This window comes from Takifugu flavidus, chromosome 15 (assembly GCF_003711565.1).
Source record: "Takifugu flavidus isolate HTHZ2018 chromosome 15, ASM371156v2, whole genome shotgun sequence".
NCBI lineage: Eukaryota > Metazoa > Chordata > Actinopteri > Tetraodontiformes > Tetraodontidae > Takifugu > Takifugu flavidus.
Window position 1 is genome coordinate 5,620,572 of NC_079534.1, and position 27,372 is coordinate 5,647,943.

The following is a 27,372-nucleotide window of genomic DNA, read 5'->3' on the forward strand; positions in this document are numbered from 1 at the left end:
TCAGATTTCCTGGGGCACCCACTCATTTTCAGGGTTCTACTTTCAGTTTGACTATAAAACTGTTCAAGGCAGAAACACAACAATTCCTTTGCACAAAAACATTGAACAAGAGTGCTTCCTGTTTAAGTTGATGCCTTTTGGTGCTAATCTCATCTTCCCACTGCTGAACTGTGTGAGCTTCATTTTCTGTAAACATGAATGAGCTTTAAAGTCGTCAAATTCAGCAGAAGAAAAACGACAGACACAGATGTTTCCTCCACATGCAGCCAGATGGCATTGCTCCTGCAATGGAAGGTCTCAGTATTGCCTTCAGGATGCCTGGGGGCTCCACTGCATCAACTGCCAGGGAAACACTACCGGACGGCACTGTGAGCGCTGCAAGGACGGGTTCTACCAGCAGGTGGCAGGACTGGGCTGTTCAGCATGTGGCTGTGACCCTGTTGGTGAGAAAAGACCATTAATAGGCCTTATCTAAGCTCTTAGATGGTTCTGTTCAGCAGCTAATGTTAGACTTTCCCTCTAGGAGCCATCAACTCCACCTGTGACAGCAGGGGGCGCTGCTACTGCAAAGAAGCCGTCTCAGGAGAAAAATGCACCCGATGCTCGGACGGACCCATCGGACCAAACGGCTGCAGACAAAGGTGGAGATAAGATTGTTGGTGGAAGGGGGCCCATTTCTGCGTTGGCTGTCTGGCAGAGAAAGTGTTGAAAGATAGCCGCAATAATGTTGGTCATTTGGGTTAGGGTTAGGGGTTGAGGAGGAGTTGTCCAGTGGTGGACGATGGAAGGGTTGGGGTTAGGGGTTGAGGAGGAGTTGTCCAGTGGTGGACGATGGAAGGGTGGGGTTAGGGGTTGAGGAGGAGTTGTCCAGTGATGGACGATGGAAGGGTTGGGGTTAGGGGTTGAGGAGGAGTTGTCCAGTGGTGGACGATGGAAGGGTGGGGTTAGGGGTTGAGGAGGAGTTGTCCAGTGTGGACGATGAAAGGGTTGGGGTTAGGGGTTGAGGAGGAGTTGTCCAGTGGTGGACGATGGAAGGGTTGGGGTTAGGGGTGAGGAGGAGTTGTCCAGTGGTGGACGATGAAAGGGTTGGGGTTAGGGGTTGAGGAGGAGTTGTCCAGTGGTGGACGATGGAAGGGTTGGGGTTAGGGGTTGAGGAGGAGTTGTCCAGTGATGGACGATGGAAGGGTTGGGGTTAGGGGTTGAGGAGGAGTTGTCCAGTGGTGGACGATGAGGGTTGGGGTTAGGGGTTGAGGAGGAGTTGTCCAGTGGTGGACGATGAAAGGGTGGGGTTAGGGGTTGAGGAGGAGTTGTCCAGTGGTGGACGATGGAAGGGTTGGGGTTGGGGTTGAGGAGGAGTTGTCCAGTGGTGGACGATGGAAGGGTTGGGGTTAGGGGTTGAGGAGGAGTTCTCCAGTGGTGGACGATGGAAGGGTTGGGGTTAGGGGTTGAGGAGGAGTTGTCCAGTGGTGGACGATGAAGGGTTGGGGTTAGGGGGAGGAGGAGTTGTCCAGTGGTGACGATGGAGGGTTGGGGTTAGGGGTTGAGGAGGAGTTGTCCAGTGGTGGACGATGGAAGGGTTGGGGTTAGGGGTTGAGGAGGAGTTGTCCAGTGGTGGACGATGAAAGGGTTGGGGTTAGGGGTTGAGGAGGAGTTGTCCAGTGGTGGACGATGGAAGGGTTGGGGTTAGGGGTTGAGGAGGAGTTGTCCAGTGGTGGACGATGAAGGGTTGGGGTTAGGGGTTGAGGAGGAGTTGTCCAGTGGTGGACGATGGAAGGGTTGGGGTTAGGGGTTGAGGAGGAGTTGTCCAGTGGTGGACGATGGAAGGGTTGGGGTTAGGGGTTGAGGAGGAGTTGTCCAGTGGTGGACGATGGAAGGTTGGGGTTGGGGTTGAGGAGGAGTTGTCCAGTGGTGGACGATGGAAGGTTGGGGTTAGGGGGAGGAGGAGTGTCCAGAGGTGGACGATGGAAGGGTTTGGGGAGCTCCAGGGAGACACAGACAAGCATGTTGTCTCTGAAGACGTCATGGTGAATTATTCATTCAGCAGCCAACAACCAGACCAAGGAGGAGATGTGACCTCATTTGGCTGTATAATGGCTGGTTAAAGACCACTGGTGGTTGGACCCCCAACTGTAACTCTCTCTGGCAGAAACAAGCTATGTGAGGGACGTCCTACACACGGTGGGAGACAGAGTCAGACAGAGTCCTTGAAGCTCTCCAGGACCTGTAATAAGCAATGAACAGCTACAGTAGTGTCCCAGCAGGGGAACCTGCCCCACATTAGCCTCATCTTCCTCTTGTCCACGATGAAGTTCTGCAAGGTCCTCAGGAAGGGCCACCCACAGAAGGGTGTCAGCCAGTCTGTCCCTCCTGTTTAGGCAGGTCTACCTTCTGTCCAGAGGGCTGTTTTATGAGCTACCAGGCTATCGTGCACACTAAACTTCTCATTTGGAAGGGTACCACTTCCTTTCTTGGATTCTGTTTGTGGATCAAACAGAATTATTCCAGTGAATGAAATTCCTCTAATATCCCGTTCATGTCAAAATTAGCTGCTAAATGTGTTTGTTTTGCTCCTGAATCTCCTGGCATTGCGATCACGCCCTGGTCTTTCTGCATCTGATGAGGCCCTCTTGGGTTTGAAGCCATTATCGGCTACATGAAGCAAAACCAGAGTGAGCGACCTTAAAGACGCAGCAAATCCGGAGGTCGTGTTCCTGCTCCGTGGCTGCTTGCTCCTCAACCTTCCGCATGGTTCCGTGAGGCCTGTTGGTGCCGTCACCGTGGAGATCAGCGGGGGTTTCTGGCTCCGCTGCTCATCAATCCAGAGGAATCTCGTTTTCGAACACAAAGATCAGCTTCTCTTCCTGCACTTTGCTCATTTTCATTCCAACGTCCAAACCCATGTGTATTTCAGACGTCAGCTGAGAGGGGATTCTGGGAGTTCGGCTCTGCCGTGTTTCTGTTTCGGCCACAGCAGCCGATGTTCTGCTCAGTCGGGTTACTCCATCCATCCCATCTCATCCACCTTCACTGACGGTAACACCTAGCCCCGAGGAGATGGTTGTTAACCTCAGGTTTCTAAATAAGATGAGTTTTTGTGTTTCTAGGACCAGACGGTTGGAAGGCAACAGTAGACAACGACATGGGTCCAAATGACGCCCTTTTCCGCTGGTCTCCGAGACACCAAGACCTCGAGGTGATCTCCACAAACAGCTTGCCTGTTTACTTGAATGCACCAGGTAAGATCAGGACAGGGCCAGCAGCGGCGGTTCCTTCTCCCCCTCCTTTCTCTCTACTCGGTTTTCACTCTTTCTTGGCCAGCTTTTATTCAACACTTTCTCTTTTGTTCTGACCGACGATTCTCTTCTTTAGCTCCTTACCTGGGTAACCAGCTGCTGAGTTATGGTCAGAACTTCTCCTTCTCATTGCGTCTGGACCACAGCGTCCGGCAACCATCCCAAAGCGACGTGGTCCTGGAAGGTTCCGGCCTGCGAGTTGCCGCTTCATTGGGTGCACTGCGATCTGCTGCCCCCTGTAGACAGAAGGTGAACTACAGTTTCAGGTGAGAACATTTTCGACCTGCAAAGAGCTGCTGAGGGGTTCTCCTCTGGAGAACCTTTACATGTTTGACATAAAACAGTTTCTGTTGTTTGAGGAGAAGTTTCTACACTTCAAGATCCAGCGCTTTTCTTTTGATTCAGTTTAAAAAGGTCAAACACGGTTCATAGAGATGCTGATTTACATTTAAACAATCATTTGTATTGAATCTGATTAGTCAGTCTTACCTTTCAATATTTCATATATATATTATCTATACATATATAGATAATATATTTTTATCAAAGAATATTCTATAGAATAGTCCCCGTTTTATGGCATATTTCGACTATCTGAGGTGAATGACGATAAACCAAATTTGGACAAAATGATATTTTTGAATGAAAGAGTACAGAAGAAGATGTGAATTGTCCAGGACGTCCAGGCTTTCATCTCTTTTATGATCTCTTTTATGACCCTTTCTCACTAACAGGCTGGATGAGCAGCCCAGCAGCGGCTGGAGGCCTCAGCTCTCCACCTTCCAGTTTCAGATGCTGCTCCAGAACCTCACCACCCTGAAGATCCGGGCAACATTTGGACAAGGTCATTTCCTCCTTCAGCACGATTTCTCTCTCAGCAGCTTTGGTCTCCCACATGAGCAGATGGTCTTTATTGGCTCCTGTCTTTTCAGGACGTGGCTATGTCGACAATGTTCAGATGGTGTCAGCTCAGCGTGGAGAAGGCAGGGTGGCCCACTGGGTGTGGACCTGCCGCTGCCCTCTGGGATACGAGGGTGACCTCTGTAACAGCTGCTCAGCCGGTTTCAAGCGGACAAACCCAGCAGAGGGGGCTTTCAGCTCCTGCGAGCCCTGCGGCTGCAGAGGAGGCAGCTGCGACCCCCACACTGGCGACTGTTACGCTGCAGATGAGACCCCAGGAGAGCAGACCTGTCCTAGAGGCTTCTATCGGAACCGCTGGGACCCTGATACCTGCCTCAAATGCCCCTGTCCAGATGGAGTGTCCTGCACAGTTAAGGATGGATCCGTGCAGCCCCACTGTGACCAGTGTCCACCTGGAAGCACAGGTACGACGTGCTAAGTGTGCTGCTGCTACACAGTGAGTGACGGCATCATTCCTGCGCTCAGGTCCCCGCTGTGACGTCTGTCAAGAGGGTTTCTATGGCGACCCTGTGGGCGCTGTGAGCGGCGTGCAGCGAGCCTGCCGGCCCTGCGAGTGCAACGGGCACATCAGCATCAGCGCTCCAGGAAGTTGTGATGGCCGCACGGGCGAATGTCTCAAGTGTGTCAACAACACCAGGGGGCGCAGCTGCCAGGCCTGTCTGCCAGATTTCTACCACAGCCGAGCGTCCGACGCCTGCAGATGTAAGGGACCTTCTTTTCTTCCATTTGGGGTCATCAAGCAGTCGCCTCAAAGGCAACGCACACACAAGTATAACCTGATGCTAACATGGAAAGTAACTAGTCGTTACTCCTGAAGGATGAAAGGAAGGAAAAAGGACCAACAGAAAACCGGTTCAGAGTTTTTCAGCTACAAAGGTTGAAAACTGATAAAAAGAAACATTTATGGGGTTCTTTTTTAAAATGAGGGGAAAATCGGATCCGGTGAGTTTGTTCTTCCACACTGCTGACGTGTAAAGTCTGTTTCTGCTTTTGTGGACCAGCGTGTGACTGTGACCTCCAAGGTTCCCAGTCCACACAGTGCGATGATCTGGGCCGCTGTCGGTGCAAACCGGGTTTCCAGGGCAACAAGTGCCAGACCTCCAACTGTCCAACCTGTTTCTCTTCCATCAAGATGAAGGTGATTCTCAGCGATAAACGTGGCTCTTTGGTCTATCGCCACAGTTCACCAAAGTTAGCATGTGCTAGTGAGGTGCTCGACACAAACAGGCTAACTGCACACATCAGTCTGATAACATGGCGATGGGAAACCTCCTGTTGCTCAAAACCCAAAGTCTCCAGTGGTGTTGAGCCAATGACTTGGCAGATAGAGGTGAACACAGGGTTAGGGTTAGGGTTAGAGTTAGGGTTAGGGTTAGGGTTAGGGTTAGGGTTAGGGTTAGGGTTAGGTTAGGGTTAGGGTTAGGGTTAGAGTTAGGGTTAGAGTTAGGGTTAGAGTTAGGGTTAGGGTTAGGGTTAGGGTTAGGGTTAGGGCTAACCTAACCCTAACCCTAACCCTGGGCTAACAGATCCGTGTTTTCAGATGAAAGAATATGCCACCAAACTGGAAGAGATTTTGTTCTTGGATGGGGGCGGAGATCAGCAGAGCAGAGCAGAGATGGAAGCTGGTCTGAGAAACATCAAGCATCTGCTGGACAGCTTACAACACGACACGGAGGAGCTGACTGGTACCTCACGATGGGGGGAATTTCTTCCAAACGTAGAGCAGTTTGACAACCTTTCTGTGCTCGGCAGGACTGGAGAGGGAGCTGCAAGAGCATCTTTCTTCGACAAACACAACTCAAATGGCCAACAGGCAACATGTCCACAGCATTGCGACGAGAGAGAACAACATCCAACGACAACGCCAGTCATACACCAGGAACATGGAAAAGGTCCTGAATCTGCTGGAGGAGATCAAAGGGAAACTGGACCAGGCCAAGGACGACCTCGGATCGGCTGTAAGGCTACAGAATCACACAACCCAGCCAGCTGAAGCGAGGGCCCTGCAGGTGGAGGCATGATGATGCTGGCCTTGATGATGAGGATGTTTTATCTTCTCACTGCTCTCAGGACGTCCCTGCAGGAGACGCTTCTCAGGGTTCACAGTTTCCAGCTCTTCTCCAGGCGGCGGCTGGCCTGGCTGACATGTGAGCTCTCTTCTGTCAGGTTGCTTCTGGCAAAGTTGGATTCTTCAGCAGCTTGTCTTTCATGTCCATCAGGCATCAGAGGGAGGCAGATGTTGTGCAGCAACGCTCCGGCGATGCCCTGGATACCTCTCTGAAGACTCTGGCTCTCTCCAAAACTCTCACGGCCAACGAGAACAAAGTGAAAGAACTGATTGGACATCTTAAGAACACGTGAGTCACTTCTGAATGATGAGCGATTCAGCCATCCTCTACCCGTCCGTCCGTCTGTCCGCCCGTCCACCCAGTCCAACCTACTAGTTTACAGAGATCAAAGTGATGGATGTAGAAGGTGCACCAATGGCCAAAGCAGTGGCTGAAGATGGAGAACATCAAGCCTGTCACCTTATTGATTGCACTAGTCAGACCTGCTAGTGGGAGTGGGAAGAAGTTTTCTACTCCTACTAGTATTACAGCTTCCTCAGTAAATATACGCTAGGTTAACTTCTGCACATTAACGTTGGACAGGTTTCTACCATCTCTCTTTTGTATGTTTGTATCCAGGTACGAGCAAACAGCCGCACAGGTGAAAGGGTTGGAGAACCGGGCCGAGCGTCTCAGCAGTGAGGCCGCAGATGAAAACATGGTGGCTAACAACATGCACAAAGAAATCACACACTTGGAGCAAGAAATCCCATCAGCCCTGAAGGTTAGGCTTCAAGAGTTTAGCCTAGGAAATGTAGGTGGACTAACCTGTGTTCTTCTGATTAGGATGGGGTGCACAGCATGGCCTCTGTGCTGAGCGACCTGACAGGGGCAGCCAACAAGGGCCAAGAGGACTTTGATGTGTTCCAAAGGGGAGTCGAGCAAAACAAGGTGGCAGCAGAGAACCTGCTGAACGAAGGCCGGACATCTGGGAAGGTACCTTGACCTGTTCCTCTGGATGTGACCCAGAGGAACATGGTTCTGCCGCTGTTCTGCTGTCATTTGTGCTCCCTGCAAGTGTGTCAAACTAGGGCTGGAAAATGACATGCACGTGCCCACAAAGTGCCTTTACATGCACGTCCAAATCAGTGTCCACCCGTTGCTCGATGCATGATTGATGCCACCGGACTTGATTATGGGCGGGGCCAACTTAAGTACGTTAGCACATAATTGTAACAATATATAAATAATGCTACAGAAATGTTGCTGACAGGCTGAATTTTCCTCATTAGCACTGGCGGCTAACTAGCAAGCTCATCACCTCACAGATAGCATCAGCATTACTTTCTAAATATCGCTGCTTGTTCAAAGGGAGCTACCCACCAATAGAAGAAGGAACATGAAAGAGACCCTGGTGGTGGGGGGGGGGCACACTCGTTAAAATTCTTCGTTAGCAGAAGGTGTCATGTCTGCTCCTGTGCTCCACTTCTAAAATACTGACGTCCTCATGACAGCAGGTTGAAAAGCTGCTGAACAGAACTGACGTTGCCAGAGATGAAACCAACGATGCTCTTCGGCGCATCAACGGCAGCACAGACGAGCTGAGGGACGCTCTGAATACCCTGAAGGGTACGAAGACAACCACCCACTGTAACCCTGCCCGCTGTGGTTTAAGACCTACTGAACACCACAGATCTTCTCCACAGGATTTACTCAGCAGATCAATAACTACAGAACTGAAGCCAACGCGGCCATCCAGCGTCTCCATGGCATCAACTCCACCATCCAGCAAGCTGTCCGCAGCAATGAGGAGACGCAGTCTGTCCTGAGAGACATGTCTGAGGACTATAGTCAAAGCTTGGGGACCATAAATGTGCTGGAGAACCTGGTCAACAGCATAGAGGTGACAGTCGCCCACCCCTTCATCCATCCACACATCTCCAGAATCGCTCACTGCTCATGTGTCTTTGGTCTTTAGGGGACATTCGGATCTTTACCACCTCAAAACGTTATCGTCAGTGAAAGCAGCCAACTGAAGGGGGACAGCGAGGATCTGAAGGTGAAGGTGGAGAGAGTGGACAGAGACCTGAACATTGAGCTGGATGCTGTCAGGAGGCTGGAGGACGAGAGCGTGCAGGTGAACATCAATGCAACAACTGTCACACACAATTCACACACAAGAGTCTGAAGCTGATGTTCCTGTAGGGTTCTGCTGGAGCTGCTGGGGCCCTCCAACAAGCCCGACAGAGCAGAGCAGCTGTGGACGAAACGTTGCGTGAGATCAACAACCTGTTCTCTCAGCTGAGTGAGTCTGAGTTTGCTGATAGATGAAACCTCCAGGAAGCCAAAGCTAAGCCTTTCAAACCCAAACGCAAAGCTTTAGCATCACGACAGTGTGTTTTTCTGGAGGAGCAGAGTCATCCTGCCACGCTGTCTTGTCCTACTCAGATCAGACCGATGCTGTGGACCTGAAGCGTCTGCAGCAGGTGGAAGCCTCTCTAGATGGTGCTCAGAGGAATGTGGAGCAGCACCTGAAGCCCTGGCTCAGCGACGTGGAGGCCCAAGAAGCTGCTCAGAAACGCCGCCTCTATGGTATCAACACAGATATTGACAACATCTTGGCAGACATAGAAAACCTGAAGGTCATCTTACAGTCAGTCCCCAATGGCTGCTTCAACACGCTCCCCATTGAGAATCCCTGAGGACAGACCTGGTCTGTCACGCTGGCGCTGAGAAACGGAGGGGCTTGGCTAATACTAAAGCTAGCTAGCGTCAGGGTGCCCCTCTGAAGGGCACTTTGGCCCGGGAACACTTGTCTACTGTCCCACTGATGATTTTAGTCTGTTCACCTGAACAGTTTTATGGTTCAGCGTTTCACATTTTTACAGGTAGATTCCTCATTTTTAACTGCTGCACATAAACTCAGGTTTTTCTGTAGAAACTGACGAGTGCATAAGAATTCTGTGTCCATTTGTTTTTATCTGCACTGAAATAAAACTTTGCAAATATGCGTGTGTGTGTGTGTGTAGTTACATATGATCCCATAACACTAATGCCAAAAGACCAGGCTGCAGCAGCCTCCCGGAGCAAGAAGCAGTTCCCAACACACTGAACAGCACAAGGTCCTGACAGGAGCCACATCTACTGGCCAGGATGACCAGGGTGGCCCCCGTGGTCCTGGGAGCACTGAGAGCCCCACAAGATCTAGGAGCCACATCTACTGGCCAGGATGACCAGGGTAACCCCCGTGGTCCTGGGAGCACTGAGAGCCCCACAAGATCTAGGAGCCACATCTACTGGCCAGGATGACCAGGGTGGCCCCCGTGGTCCTGGGAGCACTGAGAGCCCCACAAGATCTAGGAGCCACATCTACTGGCCAGGATGACCAGGGTGGCCCCCGTGGTCCTGGGAGCACTGAGAGCCCCACAAGATCTAGGAGCCCATCTACTGGCCAGGATGACCAGGGTGGCCCCCGTGGTCCTGGGAGCACTGAGAGCCCCACAAGATCTAGGAGCCACATCTACTGGCCAGGATGACCAGGGTGGCCCCCGTGGTCCTGGGAGCACTGAGAGCCCCACAAGATCTAGGAGCCACATCTACTGGCCAGGATGACCAGGGTGGCCCCCGTGGTCCTGGGAGCACTGAGAGCCCCACAAGATCTAGGAGCCACATCTACTGGCCAGGATGACCAGGGTGGCCCCCGTGGTCCTGGGAGCACTGAGAGCCCCACAAGATCTCGGAGCCACATCTACTGGCCAGGATGACCAGGGTAACCCCCGTGGTCCTGGAGCACTGAGAGCCCCACAAGATCTAGGAGCCACATCTACTGGCCAGGATGACCAGGGTGGCCCCCGTGGTCCTGGGAGCACTGAGAGCCCCACAAGATCTAGGAGCCACATCTACTGGCCAGGATGACCAGGGTGGCCCCCGTGGTCCTGGGAGCACTGAGAGCCTATAGAGACTATAATACTAATACTGTGCAGCGCCCCCAGGCTGCCGGCCAGGAGAATGAGCAGACCACCCGGGAAAAAAGGGCTTTTTTTTTTTTTTACTGTAACCATTAGCAGAAAAATGAATAATAGAAATGAAAGAAAATCAAGAGCTGTTCCTTTGACTCAAAGTTCTTTAATTTAAGAAGGTAAATGATGATGAAAAACATTGTCATAGAAGTGCATTTTGTCGGATTCCTAATTGGCCATATAGATGCGTACATTAGATTGTGCACAGTGAAAAAGCCTGGGGTCTGTCCCAGGTTGGAGATCCACATTCAGCAGAAGAATGATGATAGAACTGGTGATATAAAAACAAAAACTGAAGTAAAGGGGACATTTATTCAAATAAAACTGACAGAAGCTACAGAAGAAAAAGACTAGTGCAGCATCAGATGTATGAATCTTTGCTGGATGTTACATTCATATTTATATTTGACAGCTTTAATAAACAGTCAGATTAATGTCACTACTGGAACTGAACTGATTACACATGCAAACCAGCAGGCAGAGGAACCGACATTCAAAAACAAGCTAACAGGTCTACCAGTGCTAACCAAGCTAAGGGAAATAAGCTAACAGCAAACATGCAAAGAAGAGACTACGTCATCGTCATCATCATGAGTGTGTGTGGAACAGATCCGTTGAGCTGTTGCTCTGCTCCGTGACCGGAGCTCTGCCAGTTTCAGGGCCTCATGCAACAATCTGCAGAATCAGATCTTATTTAAATTAGCTGCACATCAGCCCCTAAATAACTCCCTTCGTCATCAACTACAACTTGGATTTGGTCTAGATGTTAGCGTGATATCACACATGTTGGTTTACTTAACCCTTCTCCTCACTTTGACCCATCATATAAGGTCAGCATGAGGTTATGGAGCCTACGTGATTGGGAGTGTTAGCCTGTGACTGTTAGCAACGTGGTACTTTCGAGTATATTATAGCAGGATTATGCTTTGTGCATTAGTCTGTCACAGACTTGATGTTCCCTTTCAAAACTTGAATCTTCAAAGGTTAGCAAAGGTTAGCTTGAGTGGCCCAACATTCAAAATCTTCAGCAACTACGAAGACTTGTATCTGAAATAAAGCTGAACGAATAAATGAAGCTAAATGTAGAAATCAGAAACCTTTTTTTGCAGCTAAATGATATTTGTAGATAATGTTACTACTCAATATATGAGTTCACATATTCAGGCCAAGACAAACGTGTGGAAGCATCTTAGTTGCATTTTAAACAACTTTTTTAGTTGCAATGATTTGAGGTTTTCGATGGATTAAGTCTTTTATCTTTAATGCTGCATTTTGGTGCTGATTTAACATTTAGATTTCTATTCCATGAAGTCCCAAATATGACAGAGTTCCACATCTGCTCATGCGTCATGCGTCCCAAACATGAAAATGACCAGGAAGCGCGCCCACAGCTCAAGCCCCGCCCACGCGGTAAAGTCACAGAACAAAGACAGGATGGTGTTGGAGGGCCCTGCTTGAGACCTCGAGAGACTACGGGACTGGACCTGATCTACTCCAGCTGCTTTGGGGCGGGCGCGTCCCGGTATTGATGCGGTGAAAGGCCCCCCCCGTCTCGGTGAGGTCTGCTGCTTCTATCCTGTGGCGCTGATGTACAGCTGACTCTGCAGGATGTAGTCGATGACCGGCTGGCTCAGGTAGTCCACGACGTGGCCGTCGCCGTGCTGCAGGGCCAACCTGAAGAGCAGACGGCAGAGATGGTAAGAAGAGCATCTGCAGCAGCTTCATCAGTGAGAACCTCCTCCTGATCGTCCATCGGCCCATCTCCCTTCACTGGTCCTGCTCCATGTCACAGAACCGGACCACCGTAAAGGGCCTGGTCTAGGTGGTGACCCTTAAAGCTGGTTGAGCCACCGGTACCATGAGTCCCAGTAGGAGCCTTCTCACCATGGCCTTAGACTAAAGCTGGATGGCATCCCAAGGTCACCAACCCTGACCCTGACCCTAACCCTGACCCTTGTGAAGGCCTCCAGCACCCTGGCCCAGACCTTCTAGGGACATATGATCTCTCTCAGATACCAATTTTATTTGACTTCCCAGAGTCCAAACTCATCAAGTGCCTGCAGAGGGGTCCCACCAGCACCCGCTGGGACCCCCCTTCAGCCTGACCCTGACCCTGACCCTTCCGCCTGACCCTGACCCTAACCCTTCAGCCTGACTCTAACCCTAACCCTGACCCTGACCCTAACCCTGACCCTAACCCTGACCCTAACCCTTCAGCCTGACCCTGACCCTGACCCTAACCCTGACCCTAACCCTTCAGCCTGACCCTGACCCTAACCCTTCAGCCTGACCCTGACCCTTCCGCCTGACCCTGACCCTAACCCAGGGGTCGGGAACCTATGGCTCGCGAGCCAGATGTGGCTTTTGATGATAACATCTGGCTCGCAGATTTCGTCTTTTTAATCTTATCATTTGTTTTAATCCATCAATCGATTTTCCACTGCTCATGTCTTGTTCAGAGCTGCAGTTGACTGCAGGAGCGATCGTCCATTATTTTAATTGGATGATAATAGCCTATGTTGGCCGTTGCTGGGCCGTTGCTGGGCCGTTGCTAGGTAAACAGGTACACGCCCCCTTTTGAATCAGTCGGCTCGGTCATTAGCTCAAAGCTAACCCTTCGGCGATGAAGATGACGAAAAGAAAAAAAGATGACGAGTATCGTTCATTTCAGGACGAATGGACTGAAGAATTCGCCTTTGTGGAGAGAGCAGGTCATGCGGTGTGCCTAATTTGCAATGAAAAAATTGCATCGATGATCTCCACCAGCTAGCTTGCTTGACATCCAGTCTCCTCCAGTCATTCAAAGCGCGCTTTGGAGAATTTCGTGAGCGCTCCAGTCTTTTTAAGTTCATCACCCATCCAAACGAGTGTTCACTGAACACAGCCGACCTGAGTTACATTCCTGATGTCACAGTCAGAGATTTTGAAGCAGAAGTGGCAGACCTGAAGGCCTCAGAGATGTGGGTGAATAAGTTCAAGTCACTGAATGAAGATTTGGAAAGGATTGCACGACAGAAAGCAGAGTTGGCTAGCAAGCACATGTGGACAGAAATGAGTAAACTTCAACCCGAAGACGAGCTGATTATCAAAACTTGGAACTTCCAGTCACATACCACACACTGAGGCGTGTGAGTATTGCTGTATTGACAATGTTTGGATCTACGTATTCATGTGAGCAGTCATTTTCACATCTTAAAAACATCAAGTCCAACCTACGATCACGTTTAACGGATGAAAGCCTCAATGCCTGCGTGAAGCTTAACCACCAAGTACCAACCAGACTACAAAACCATCAGCAAATCCATGCAGCACCAGAAGTCGCATTAATGGTGAGTATTATAAAAACATTATTTAAAAGAATAAATCCAGAGGCTTGTTATGCTCACATTTAATTAAATTCAGTCTTGAAATATATTATATGGCTCTCACCAAAACAAATTTCTAAATATTTTGCTTTTATGGCTCTCTGAGTCAAAAAGGTTCCCTACCCCTGCCCTAACCCTTCCGCCTGACCCTTCAGCCTGACCCTGACCCTAACCCTAACCCTTCAGCCTGACCCTAACCCTTCAGCCTGACCCTGACCCTAACCCTTCAGCCTGACCCTGACCCTAACCCTTCAGCCTGACCCTAACCCTTCAGCCTGACCCTAACCTTCAGCCTGACCCTGACCCTAACCCTTCAGCCTGACCCTGACCCTAACCCTTCAGCCTGACCCTAACCCTTCAGCCTGACCCTAACCCTTCAGCCTGACCCTTCAGCCTGACCCTGACCCTGACCCTTCAGCCTGACCCTGACCCTAACCCTTCAGCCTGACCCTGACCCTTCAGCCTGACCCTGACCCTAACCCTTCAGCCTGACCCTTCAGCCTGACCCTGACCCTAACCCTTCAGCCTGACCCTGACCCTAACCCTTCCGCCTGACCCTGACCCTAACCCTTCAGCCTGACCCTAACCCTTCAGCCTGACCCTTCAGCCTGACCCTGACCCTAACCCTTCAGCCTGACTCTAACCCTAACCCTGACCCTAACCCTTCAGCCTAACCCTGACCCTAACCCTTCAGCCTGACCCTTCAGCCTGACCCTAACCCTTCAGCCTGACCCTGACCCTAACCCTTCAGCCTGACCCTGACCCTTCCGCCTGACCCTGACCCTAACCCTTCAGCCTGACTCTAACCCTAACCCTGACCCTAACCCTTCAGCCTGACCCTGACCCTAACCCTTCAGCCTGACCCTAACCCTGACCCTTCCGCCTGACCCTGACCCTAACCCTTCAGCCTGACCCTGACCCTAACCCTTCAGCCTGACCCTGACCCTTCTGCCTGACCCTGACCCTAACCCTTCAGCCTGACCCTTCAGCCTGACCCTGACCCTTCCGCCTGACCCTGACCCTTCAGCCTGACCCTTCAGCCTGACCCTAACCCTTCAGCCTGACCCTAACCCTTCAGCCTGACCCTGACCCTTCAGCCTGACCCTGACCCTAACCCTTCAGCCTGACCCTAACCTTCAGCCACTCTACTCCTAACCCAACCCTGACCCTAACCCTTCCAGCCTGACCCTGACCCTAACCCTTCCGCCTGACCCTGACCCTAACCCTTCAGCCTGACCCTGACCCTAACCCTTCAGCCTGACTCTAACCCTAACCCTGACCCTAACCCTTCAGCCTAACCCTGACCCTAACCCTTCAGCCTGACCCTTCAGCCTGACCCTAACCCTTCAGCCTGACCCTGACCCTAACCCTGACCCTAACCCTTCAGCCTAACCCTCACCCTAACCCTTCGGCTCCACCAATCACTGCCAGGACCAGCTACTAGAGAGCTACTGGGTGTGTCCCAGTTCTCCCACTATATGGGTGCAGGTCAGCTGCTGCTACCATAAAGGTGAACACAGTATGTCTCTATGGGACTGTTGGGGGTTTCCCAGGTGTCCCCCCTCCCCCTTTCTGTTCCTTCTTCCTGATCCACTCCCGTGGTACTACGCATCACCGGACAATCATCTGCACCTGCCTCCGGCTAAAAGCCTGTTCAGACGTCCATGTGGTCCGGCCACAGAGGGTTCTGGACCTTCTGGACTAGCTGTACGCTTTTGGCTTCCTGTTTCAAGCTCGGAACTCCTCGTGTGTTTGTTCTACAGCTCGAGCTGCCAGACGCCTGTTGGTGCCGCCCAGCCTGACCCTGACCCTTCAGCCTGACCCTTCAGCCTGACCCTGACCCTTCAGCCTGACCCTGACCCTTCAGCCTGACCCTGACCCTTCAGCCTGACCCTTCAGCCTGACCCTGACCCTTCAGCCTGACCCTTCAGCCTGACCCTGACCCAGCCGTGTTTCCCCATCTAGCAGTTGTCTGCAGACTGCTAGCTGCTAGCTGCTAGCCCTTGGTAAAGCCTTGGTGCCCATCTTGAGTTGGTGTCTGAGCTCGTAACACTCACCTGCTTTTGGTTGAGCTGACAATGGCCATGGGGTGGCTGGTGGCGTCCTTCACCACCAGAATGTTCTCCTAAAGAAGAACACATGTTACCAGTAACCGTGGAGCGTGGGGTCCTGAGAAAGGGGGCCGGTCCAGACCACAGTACCTTATATTTTCGTAGAATCGAGGAGTGATTGAGGATCTTCTCAGTGTCGGCTCCATCACGGGGAACAACCACAATCCCAAAATCTCCCACAATCACCTCCATCTGAAACAGGTGAAACACCTCAGAATCAGGAGGCCCCGCCCCAATCTGAGAAGATCAGAGAATTGTGATTCTGATCATCAAAGAGTTCATCAGGACGTGTGTGAACTAGATGAAAGAACTTCTCAGGCGCCCATCATCTGGGGACCACCTTCTTTCTTCCCACGAATGAAGGGGGGGGTGGAGATGAAGGGGGGGTGAAGGGTGTGGTGGGGGGGAGATGAAGGGGGGGTGAAGGGTGGTGGTGGGGGGGGTGAAGGGTGCTTACGTCACTGTCCTTCCACAGGCCGGGGATGCAGAAGGACTCCAGGAGGTCGCTGCCGCACAGCAGGAAGATACGCAACTCTACAGCAGGAAGACACAATGTGACCGACAACACCTGTACAGGACACACACACCCACACACACCACACCCCACACACACACCCCCACACCCCCCCCACACACACACACCCCACACACACACACACACACACACACACACCACACCCCACACACACACACCCCCACACACCCCCACACACCACACACCCACACCCACACACCCACACCCACACACACACCCCCACACCCCCACACCCCCACACACCCCCACACACACACCCCCACACCCCCACACACACACCCACCCCCCCATTGTGCAGGACCCAGAGCAGCTGATCAACACACTCACCGATCTCCTCGTACTTCATTGCTGGTCCAAGATTGGCGTTTTCATCTGAGTGAAGGAAGCAGCAGATCAGTGAAGGAGGGGAGGCTCCACTCTTCCATCATCCCTCCATCCCTCCATCATCCACCCATCATCCACCCATCATCATCCACCCATCATCCATCACCATCATCCACCCATCATCCACCCATCATCCATCACCCATCATCCATCCATCATCCACCCATCATCCACCCATCATCCACCCATCATCCACCCATCATCCACCCATCATCCATCACCCTCCATCATCACCCATCATCATCCACCCATCATCCATCCATCATCCACCCATCATCCACCCATCATCCACCCTCATCCATCACCCATCATCCACCCATCATCCATCACCCATCATCCACCCATCATCCACCCATCATCCACCATCATCCATCACCCATCATCCACCCATCATCCATCCCCCATCATCCACCCATCATCCACCCATCATTCATCACCCATCATCCACCCATCATCCATCCATCATCCACCCATCATCCACTCTTCCATCACCCATCATCCATCCATCATCCATCCATCATCCATCCATCATCCCTCCACCCAACATCCACCCATCATCCATCCATCATCCACTCTTCCATCACCCATCCATTCATCCATCATCCACCCATCATCCACTCTTCCATCACCCATCATCCACCCATCATCCACTCTTCCATCACCCATCATCCATCCATCATCCATCCATCAGCCATCCATCATCCCTCCACCCAACATCCACCCATCATCCATCCATCATCCATCCATCATCCACCATCATCCACCCAACATCCACCCAGCAGCCATCCATCATCCATCAATCATCCATCATCATCCACCCATCACCCATCATCAGCCCGCCACCCAACAGCCCCCATCCACCCAACATCCACCCATCATCCATCCATCATCCATCCATCATCCACCCATCACCCATCATCCATCCATCATCCAACATCCACCCATCATCCATCCAACATCCACCCATCATCCATCCATCATCCACCCATCATCCAACATTCACCCATCACCCATCATCCATCTATCCCTCCACCCATCATCCATCATCATCCCTCCACCCAACAATCCATCCATCATCCACCATCATCCATCCATCATCCATCATCCTGAGGTCTGAAAGGTTAGTCCATGCATTTGTTACTTCCAGGCTGGACTACTGTAACTCCTTATTATCAGGGTGTCCAAACAACTCTTTAAGAAGCCTCCAGTTGATCCAAAATGCTGCAGCCAGAGTTCTGACAGGTATTGACAAAAGAGCACATAAGTCCTGTAATGGCGTCGCTTCATTGGCTGCCCGTTAAATTTAGAATAACTTTTAAAACCCTTCTTCTGACCTACCAGGTCCTCAGAGCCTAGCTCCATCCTACCTGGAGGAGCTAGTGATACCTTATCAGCCCAATAGACCGCTCTGCTCTCAGAATGCTGGTCTACTTGTGGCCCCCAGAGTCTCTAGGAGTAGAATGGGGGGCCGAGCTTAGCTACCAGGCCCCCCTGCTATGGAACCAGCTCCCTGTCCAGGCCCCCCTGCTATGGAACCAGCTCCCTGTCCAGGTACGGGAGGCTGACTCCATCGCTACTTTTAAGATCAGACTCAAAACCTACCTCTTTGAAAAAGCTTATTGTTACTAATTCAGCAGTTCCAGTTACTATCATAGACAGACAAACTATCATACTTAGGGGGTCGTCTAATCGTTAGGTCACATTCTAGCTATGCTGTTATAGGCCAAGGCTGCCGGGGTCCGGAAACATGATCACCTGACAGGCCTCTGTCACTCCACTGGGTCATGGTTTCCTCTCCTTTCCTCTCCTTTCCTCTCCTCATCAAGCAGACTAGTTATGCTGATTCTTGTGTAGTTTTTCTGCTTCTCTCCCCCCCCCCCCCCCCCCCATCTATTTGCAGGTATCACTGCCATCGGAGCTGCATAATGACCGCCAGCCCCGTTGAAGTGATTGTGCATATTTTTTGTGTGTGTTTCTGTGCCTCTCCTCTCCTCTCCTCTCCTCTCCTCTCCTCTCCTTCTCCTTTTCCTCTCCCTCTCCTCTTCTTTCCTCTCCTCTTTCCCCTCCTCCTCTCCTCTCCTCTACCTCCCCTTCACTCTACCTCTCCTCTCCTCTACCCCTCTCCTCTCCTACCTATCCTATCCTCTACCTGTCCTCCCCCTTCTCCTCTCTCTTTACCCAGCCGGCCATCAGCAGGAGGGTCCCCCTACATGAGCCTGGTCCTGCTCAAGGTTTCTTCCTGTTAAAGGGGAGTTTTTCCTTGCCACTGTTGCTTGTCTGGGGTCAGGCCCTGGGATTCTGGAAAGCGCCTTGAAGCAATTTTGATTGTATAAGACGCTATATAAATAAAGATTGATTGATTGATTGATTGATCCAACATCCACCCATCATCCATCCATCATCCATCCAACATCCACCCATCATCCACCCATCATCCATCCATCATCCATCCATCATCCATCATCCAACATCCACCCATCATCCATCCATCAGCCACCCATCATCCATCCATCATCCATCCACATCCACCCATCATCCATCCATCATCCACCCATCATCCATCCATCATCCATCATCCAACATCCACCCATCATCCATCCATCATCCATCCATCATCCACCCATCATCCACCCATCATCCATCCATCATCCACCATCATCCATCCATCATCTCCATCCATCATCCCCCCATCATCCACCCATCACCATCCATCATCCACCCATCATCCATCCATCATCCATCATCCAACATCCACCCATCATCCATCCATCATCCATCCATCATCCACCCATCATCCATCCATCATCCAACATTCACCCATCACCCATCATCCATCTATCCCTCCAGGTGCAGGAAGCTCATTCCTCTCCTCCTCCTCTCCTCCTCCACTCACCAACAAAGGTGAAACGCTCAATATGAGGACGAACACAGCAGATCTTCCCCAAACTCTCACCAAGTTTGCCAAACAGCTTCACTGAGAATAAAAGCAAAGATCAGCTCCAGCTCCAGCTTCCCCATGATCAGCATCACGGGAGCGAGTCACATGACTTACTGGCTGTGGGGGAGTGGTTGATGTTGCTCTGGTAGAGTGGTGGAGGCTGGTTCTGTGGCTGGCCAATCACAGGGGTCATTGATGGCGTGTTGACGTTGGACAGAATACAGCCAGTGACTCTCTGAGTAACATTACCATCAAAACATTAATATCCAAAAGGTTTCCATGGAACCGTTGCTCATACTGGGTCATGCTGGTGCTTCTGCTGAGATAAGGATGATTTAGACTCACAAGACAGAATTAGCGATATAGCTGGGAGCTAAACTGGGACTAGTGAATAATACAGAAGAAAAGGATCCAATTCACAGAATCACATGAACTCCTGAGTCTGAAAATGTTTTCGGACCTTCATCAGGTCCCGATGATGCTCCAGAACGCTGCAGGTCGTCTGCCACGTGTCCTGGTAACACTCCCAAGGATCCACCCTGAACAGACAGCACAGTCATCGGATTCATGCCATCATTAGCAGCTCCGGATGTGTGATTGCTGAGTTTACATCTCAGAACCGTGCAGATGTCCATGTTTGGCCATGACGTCAGACATCTTTGAATTTAAGAAGAGGTGAGCATGGAGGAACATGGAGCAGGGGCTTCTTGGGCCCCCAGGATTGACCCTAATTTTAAATGCTCGTTAGGGTTAGGGTTAGGGTTAGGGTAGGGGTAGGGGTAGGGGTTAGGGTTAGGGTTAGGGTAGGGGTAGGGGTAGGGGTTAGGGTAGGTAGGGGTAGGGGTAGGGTTAGGGTTAGGGTTAGGGTGGGGTAGGGGTTCGGGGTTAGGGTTCGGGTTAGGGTAGGGGTGGGGTTAGGGTTAGGGTTAGGGTTAGGGTTAGGGTTAGGGTTAGGGTTAGGGTAGGGGTAGGGGTAGGGGTTAGGGTAGGGGTAGGGGTTAGGGTTAGGGTTAGGGTAGGGGTAGGGGTAGGGGTTAGGGTAGGGGTTAGGGTAGGGGTCGGGGTCGGGGTCGGGGTCGGGGTAGGGGTTCGGGTTCGGGTTAGGGTTCGGGTCGGGGTTCGGGTTCGGGTCGGGGTTCGGGTTCGGGTCGGGGTTCGGGTTAGGGTAGGGGTTCGGGTTCGGGTCGGGGTTCGGGTTCGGGTCGGGGTCGGGGTTCGGGTTCGGGTAGGGGGTAGGGGTTAGGGTTCGGGTTAGGGTTCGGGTCGGGGTCGGGGTCGGGGTCGGGGTCGGGGTCGGGGTTCGGGTTCGGGTCGGGGTTCGGGTTCGGGTCGGGGTTCGGGTTCGGGTCGGGGTCGGGGTTAGGGTTAGGGTTCGGGTAGGGGTTCGGGTTCGGGTTAGGGTTAGGTTAGGGGTAGGGTTAGGGTTAGGTTAGGGTTAGGGTTAAAGAGGTGTGTGACGTCCAGCGCTGAAACGTTCCTGGGCAGTAACCCAGAGGACACCTACGTTCTCCATAGCAACAACCTGCTGGATTGACCCTACTGACAGGGAACGAACCAACATAGAGGTCTGTCGGTAGACCCGGTGGACCGTAACCATCTCCTCAAACTAGATATCCTGGTTGAAAGGCAGCGGCGAGAACGCTGAATTTAGGGCAGGTGATGCATCAGCGCTCAGCGTGGTGAGGAGAGAACTGGCTGCAGACATCAGGACGGCCCAAGCACATCCGCCCAAAAGCTCGAGGGTCATTCTTCCAACAATGATTCCCAGAGAAAGGCAGGAAGGACCTTTCACCAGGGGTGACCAGAGGAAACCTCGTAGCCCTTAAAGAGCACAAATGCTAAACTATTACCTGATCCAATCAGATGATTGAACTGCCAACTGGCACATGCTGAGACGGTGTCTGCTGGAAACCAAACCCTGAAAACACACACACACACACACACACACACACACACACCACACACACACACACACGAGTCAGAAGCATTTATTATTCATGCTGTTTTGGAACACAGTGAAAGTAGGACAAGCGTGTCCTCATAGACCACCGTCTCCAGCACTCACTGGCTTTCCGTACGAGTCGTGCACTGGTGAGATAATTCCTCCAATCACGATGAAGCGTCCTGTTTTGTGCAAATATTCTCGGGCTTTCTCTGAAACAGACAGGAAATAAATGAGCAGAGAATGTGGAGAGAATTCCTGGGAGACTTGATCAGGAAGCAACACCCTCTCAGTCTGGACCTGCGAGCGGTTCCATCTCACTTCAGACGACAACAAACACAAAGAAATCACTTGTTTTTTTGCTTGTGCGCTGAATGTTGTGAGGGAAAGTTCTGCAAAGACCTTCTGTCTCTGAGTCGGCGAGGATTCTATGGTAAATCCCGCTGCATCAGAAGCTGCAGTAACGGCATCTTCAAGAGCAGCTGCTGAAGCGGATCGGAAGGAATCTGCTGCCATTATGGGCTGCCACTGTAGGAGCAGATGTAGGGAACATCTGGGATCCCCAGACCATAAAGCCTGGTTGACCCACCAGGTGTGCAGACTCCTTCGGGCTCATGATGTTGCCTTCAGGTCTGGTGTCAGCGTTGCTCATGGCAGAGCTAAGAAGAAAAGGAAGCCGGTCTGGACCGTGTCAGTAACAGAGGAGCTTGGCTCCATCTCAGCATCGTCCGTCCTCACAGCCCCTCCTCACTAACTGTAGGAGAGCATGGCCTGAGCTGGTTCTCAGCCCGACCTTTGACCCTCAATACCTCCACACGGGAGGTGTGGCCGTAGCCCTGAGCCATGCTGAGCTATGTGAGGGTGCTTCTTCTGGACCTTCACTCCACCTTCAACACCGTCATCCTGGAAAGTTGAGCTACTAACATAGTGTGCTGTAGTGCCCTGAGGGAGCCAGGAGAAGGTTCACCATTGTTGCTCACCCGCTCTCCTTCCTGATGGAGGTGGACTCCCTGCCAGTTTGGGCACTTGTTGTTTTGCCTCTCTTCTCATCACCCTCTCCCTCAGGACCAGGACCACCCTCACAACCTCAGGGGACCAGGCCTTCTGTTCTGCAGCTCCCTGTCTTTGGAACTCACAACCACCATCACCACCATCATCATCACCACCATCACCATCATCACCACCACCATCACCACCACCATCATCACCACCACCACCATCAGCAGCAGCACCACCAGCAGCACCACCAGCAGCATCACCACCAGCACCACCATCATCATCATCACCACCATCACCATCATCATCACCACCATCATCACCACCACCATCATCATCATCATCACCACCATCGTCACCACCATCATCATCATCACCATCACCACCACCATCATCATCACCACCATCACCATCACCACCACCATCAGCAGCACCACCATCAGCAGCAGCACCAGCACCACCAGCAGCAGCAGCACCAGCAGCACCACAGCAGCACCACCAGCAGCAGCAGCAGCAGCACCAGCACACCACCAGCAGCATCACCACCAGCAGCACACCACCAGCAGCACCAGAGCAGCACCAGCAGCACCAGCACCACCAGCAGCAGCACCACCACCAGCAGCACCAGCAGCACCACAGCAGCAGCAGCACCACCAGAGCAGCACCAGCACCACACCAGCAGCAGCAGCAGAGCAGCAGCACCACCATCACCATCACCACCACAGCAGCACCACCAGCGGCACCACCAGCAGCAGCAGCACCACCATCAGCAGCACCACCATCAGCACCACCAGCACCACCAGCAGCATCACCACCATCACCAGCAGCACCACCAGGCAGCAGCAGCAGCAGCACCACCACCAGCACCACCACCAGCACCAGCACCACCAGCGGCACCACCAGCAGCACCAGCAGCAGCACCACCACCAGCGGCACCACAGCAGCACCAGCAGCATCACCAGCAGCACCACCAGCAGCACCAGCAGCAGCAGCACAGCAGCACCACCAGCACCAGCACCACCGCAGCAGCACCACCAGCGGCACCACCAGCAGCACCAGCAGCAGCACCACCGCAGCACCAGCACCACCATCAGCAGCACCACCACCACCATCAGCAGCAGCAGCACAGCACCACCAGCAGCAGCACCACCACAGCAGCACCAGCAGCACCACAGCAGCAGCAGCACCACCAGCACCACCAGCAGCACCACCACCAGCACCAGCAGCACCACCATCAGCAGCATCACCACCAGCAGCACCAGCAGCAGCACCACCAGCACCACCAGCACCACCATCAGCAGCACCACCACCACCATCATCACCATCATCACCACCATCATCATCACCACCACCATCATCACCACCACCATCATCATCATCATCATCACCATCACCACCATCATCACCATCATCACCACCACCATCATCATCATCATCATCACCACCACCATCACCATCACCACCATCACCATCATCTAGTCCTGGGGTTAGGCTAGTCCAGTTAGGGTTAGGCTAGTCCAGTTGGGGTTAGGCTAGTCCAGTTGGGGTTAGGCTAGTCCTGGGGTTAGGCTAGTCCAGTTAGGGTTAGGCTAGTCCTGGGGTTAGGCTAGTCCAGTTGGGGTTGGCTAGTCCAGTTAGGGTTAGGCTAGTCCTGGGGTTAGGCTAGTCCAGTTAGGGTTAGGCTAGTCCAGTTGGGGTTAGGCTAGTCCAGTTAGGGTTAGGCTAGTCCTGGGGTTAGGCTAGTCCAGTTAGGGTTAGGCTAGTCCAGTTGGGGTTAGGCTAGTCCAGCTGGGGTTAGGCTAGTCCAGTTGGGGTTAGGCTAGTCCAGTTACGTTGGCTAACTGACTTCAGACATTTGCCATAAGTTGCTGTGTCATGTTGAACAATAACAACTCTGAATTCTCATTAAACAGAATGTGACTATAATTAACCTCATTTTCAAATACGTTTCAATGGAAACGTACCAAAAAGGTAAATGTGAAATATCTAATGGCTGAGGTCCATATGATGTGTAAATAACATTAAAAGAATGTTGTGATTATCTTTATTGTTGCATCAGGACAAAGTGTGTGACGCTGATTCGCTACATTAGAAGCATCCTCGTTATCGTCGTTGCTAATTTTGCCACTATTGTTGTCGATCATCGCTGCTTTCGTCCGGTCGGACACATCAAAGGATGCGGGCGTTGCTGTGGGACTGGGCGTGTTTCCAGGGCAACGCTGCCTCGCGCTGCCTCGCGCTGCAACGTTAGCTGATGGAACGTAACGCGCTTTTCTGCTCGTTGTCTCGGATATTTGACAACGAATCGGAACAAACAGGTAGCTTTGATCCTTTAAAAACACGACGAGTAACACACACATACACACACACCCCCCCCCCACCTCACCGAACATATGGATGTGTCCACGTGTGATCGGGTTAAAGCTGCCGCAGGACAGCAGGATGACATGGATCTTATTCTCTGTCATGGTTTCCACCGTCTGGTAACGGCTCGGTCCTGGTCCTGGTCCTGGTCCTGGTCCCGATCCTGGGCTGGTTTGTAGATGCCGCAGAGAGAAAGAGATGAAGGCGAATCTGCCACCGGAAGTGCGTCACTCAGCAGAAGGCGCCACAGAAACGGACGGTGATTAGAAAATGTTTGTTCAAAGTGTATCGTTTCCACAAGAACGGAACCATTCACCGTTCTTTTAGTGTCTAATGAAATAGTGATTTGGGTTTTACTGAATTTGCTTACATCAAGGTCTAGAAAGCTCTTGAGACCCATTTCAGGGCTCTTTGTAACGGTTGTGTTCTTAATTACAGGCTAATTAGCGGCCACACAGGTGAGGGAGCAGGTCTGATGCCTTTAGGCTGAGATGGCGCTCATATTTTTATTTTAAACTCTTCTCGTTCCAGGGCCACTGGTTTTCCTGTGGAGGTCTGCTTCTCTTCCTGGAAGCCATCTTGAAAGATGAAGCGCGTGTTGATCCATATCTACTTTTTGGAGGTCCTGGTGTGCGAGATGGCTTCCCGCACATTAACGGACTTCCATCTTCCACAATAGTTTCATCAGGAGTCGAACTGACGACCCTCCACAACAGACATTCAGCTCTTTTACACTGGGTCAGTCTCAGCTCGCCCCAAAGCGGTCAGAACCGAAGCAGAGGACAAACACGTCCAGTTGACTCTTCGCTCCACCTTTGTGGGTCAACTGTCTCTGTTCTGATGAAATGTAAAAAAAAGCAGCACTGCAGTTTTTAGGTTTTATTATATACAGATAAAAACAGGAGATGGGGACCAAAGAAAAATATAAATTCCTATTCAAATGTATTCATAAATGTCTATTAATATGATTAAAAATGCCAAGAGAATAATTCTCATAGTGAAGTTTATTATTTACTTTCAATATAACAAAATAAGAAGAGTTTTAATCTTTCAAATTGTACAACAAACTGTGTCTCCACCTTCAGCCGCGTGAGCTCGTCTCCATCAGGGTTCAAACTCGCACCCCAGAAGGTGCCATTCCTGAATCTGGGAATGATGGAATTCCTATTGGATTTTCCATGCAGTGTTTCCAGATGTTGCCTTGATGAGTGATTAATCTCTGCTCGTGTCCAAAGGTTAAACTCTGAGAATTTGCATCATCATTTTTTAATAACCAGCACTGACATTACCAAATCAGACATTTTATGAATATAAAGTTTGTTTCTTTGAAAAATGAAAGATAAAACAATTGAAACAACTTAGTAAAGTAATTGTGAAAATTCTGTAAAAAGGTGGGAAACGCGTGACAGCGCCCCCTAGCGGCACGACACAGCCCTGCAGAACGAGCGTCCTGCAGGTGAGGCAGGAGACAGGAAGTGAGGCGACGGAGCGACGACCTCAAGATGCTCAGCACAATTAGTCTGCAGCAAATTAGTCTGCAGCAAATTAGTTTGCAGCAAATTAGTCTGCAGGGAAAGAAAGAAAACAGCAACGCCCAACGAGAGTAAATGTGGTTCTACAGACGCCTTCTGCTCCTCGCCTCAGAGAGGAGGTGTACCGTGGTCAGGTGATGGGCAGGAGGGGGACCCGGGTCAGGAGGGGGACACGGGTCAGGAGGGGGGGGGACCGGGTCGGGGGGGGGACCCGGGTCGGGGGGGGGACACGGGTCAGGGGGGGACCCGGGTCAGGAGGGGGACACGGGTCAGGAGGGGGACACCCACTTCAACATTGTTAAACATTGTAGATTTAATGAATCATAACTTCTCCTTTGAGGGGATCCAAATAAACGATCCCGAATGATCTTCAATGAGCTGTTTGACTTGTTCGTAGATCTCTTCTAAAGTGTCGCCCTGAACGATCGCTGCCAGAAAAACAAAGAACAGTCAGAAATCAGCTGCATTCCCTTAATTACGAACCTTCGCTCGTCTGGCTCGACCTCTGGACGAGTTCATGAAATCAGACCAAGCTGAAGACGATCGGCCGATCTCCGGTCTGGAATCAGCCGATCTCCGGTCTGGACGATCAGCTGATTCCAGACCGGAGATCAGCTGATCTCCGGTCTGGAACATCAGCCGATCTCCGGTCTGGAATCAGCTGATCTCTGGACTGGACGATCAGCTGATCTCTGGACTGGACGATCAGCTGATCTCCGGACTGGATGATCAGCTGATCTCCGGTCTGGAATCAGCTGATCTCCGGTCTGGACGATCAGCTGATCTCCGGACTGGACGATCAGCCGATCTCCGGTCTGGAACATCAGCCGATCTCCGGTCTGGACGATCAGCCGATCTCCGGACTGGACGATCAGCCGATCTCTGGACTGGACGATCAGCCGATCTCCGGTCTGGAACATCAGC

General features: G+C 51.8%; 3 protein-coding genes and 1 long non-coding RNA gene across 5 annotated transcripts in view; 2 read left to right on the forward strand and 2 right to left on the reverse strand.

The window, feature by feature from the left end:
• The window catches only part of lamc2 (laminin, gamma 2), a 10,864-nt gene extending 1,592 nt beyond the window's left edge, over positions 1-9,272 (forward strand). The window contains exons 2-21 of one of the 2 annotated variants that reach the window (XM_057055828.1): positions 267-443; positions 524-641; positions 2,912-3,033; positions 3,105-3,236; positions 3,370-3,559; positions 4,028-4,137; positions 4,226-4,618; positions 4,680-4,916; positions 5,216-5,352; positions 5,755-5,899; positions 5,967-6,172; positions 6,285-6,361; positions 6,434-6,571; positions 6,902-7,046; positions 7,109-7,258; positions 7,777-7,891; positions 7,969-8,165; positions 8,241-8,399; positions 8,468-8,567; positions 8,711-9,272. In XM_057055828.1, coding sequence (XP_056911808.1) covers positions 267-443; positions 524-641; positions 2,912-3,033; positions 3,105-3,236; positions 3,370-3,559; positions 4,028-4,137; positions 4,226-4,618; positions 4,680-4,916; positions 5,216-5,352; positions 5,755-5,899; positions 5,967-6,172; positions 6,285-6,361; positions 6,434-6,571; positions 6,902-7,046; positions 7,109-7,258; positions 7,777-7,891; positions 7,969-8,165; positions 8,241-8,399; positions 8,468-8,567; positions 8,711-8,964 — 3,302 coding nt within the window. In that variant the 3' untranslated portion in view covers positions 8,965-9,272. The remainder of the gene's footprint in view (positions 1-266; positions 444-523; positions 642-2,911; positions 3,034-3,104; positions 3,237-3,369; positions 3,560-4,027; positions 4,138-4,225; positions 4,619-4,679; positions 4,917-5,215; positions 5,353-5,754; positions 5,900-5,966; positions 6,173-6,284; positions 6,362-6,433; positions 6,572-6,901; positions 7,047-7,108; positions 7,259-7,776; positions 7,892-7,968; positions 8,166-8,240; positions 8,400-8,467; positions 8,568-8,710) is intronic. The other variant, XM_057055829.1, reaches the window with a different exon arrangement.
• A 1,095-nt stretch (positions 9,273-10,367) lies between these two features.
• nmnat2 (nicotinamide nucleotide adenylyltransferase 2) lies at positions 10,368-25,107 on the reverse strand. Its single transcript, XM_057055753.1, has 11 exons — positions 24,939-25,107; positions 21,680-21,768; positions 21,465-21,532; positions 20,075-20,153; positions 19,729-19,849; positions 19,570-19,650; positions 16,620-16,664; positions 16,215-16,291; positions 15,848-15,949; positions 15,704-15,771; positions 10,368-11,955 (listed from the first exon to the last, which is right to left on the reverse strand). Exons 1-11 carry the CDS (start codon positions 25,018-25,020, stop codon positions 11,853-11,855), a joined length of 915 nt encoding a protein of 304 aa, XP_056911733.1. The 5' UTR covers positions 25,021-25,107; the 3' UTR covers positions 10,368-11,852.
• Positions 24,970-26,813, forward strand: LOC130538342 (uncharacterized). Its single transcript, XR_008953847.1, has 3 exons — positions 24,970-25,175; positions 25,448-26,645; positions 26,704-26,813. It is a non-coding gene; the product is annotated as an uncharacterized LOC130538342 (long non-coding RNA).
• Positions 25,781-27,372, reverse strand: part of LOC130538339 (disks large homolog 1-like) — a 37,114-nt gene continuing 35,522 nt past the window's right edge. Inside the window, 1 exon segment of the mRNA XM_057055752.1 lies at positions 25,781-26,876. Coding sequence (XP_056911732.1) covers positions 26,770-26,876 — 107 coding nt within the window. The 3' untranslated portion in view covers positions 25,781-26,769.

Excerpts from the sequence above, each read along its gene's own strand:
- nmnat2 (XM_057055753.1), bottom strand. The coding sequence starts at position 25,020 with ATGACAGAGAATAAGATCCATGTCATCCTGCTGTCCTGCGGCAGCTTT. Across the intron at positions 21,769-24,938 it reads TGGACACATCCATATGTTCG|AGAAAGCCCGAGAATATTTG; the intron begins GTGAGGTGGGGG and ends TGTCTGTTTCAG. Across the intron at positions 16,292-16,619 it reads AATGAAGTACGAGGAGATCG|AGTTGCGTATCTTCCTGCTG; the intron begins GTGAGTGTGTTG and ends TTCCTGCTGTAG.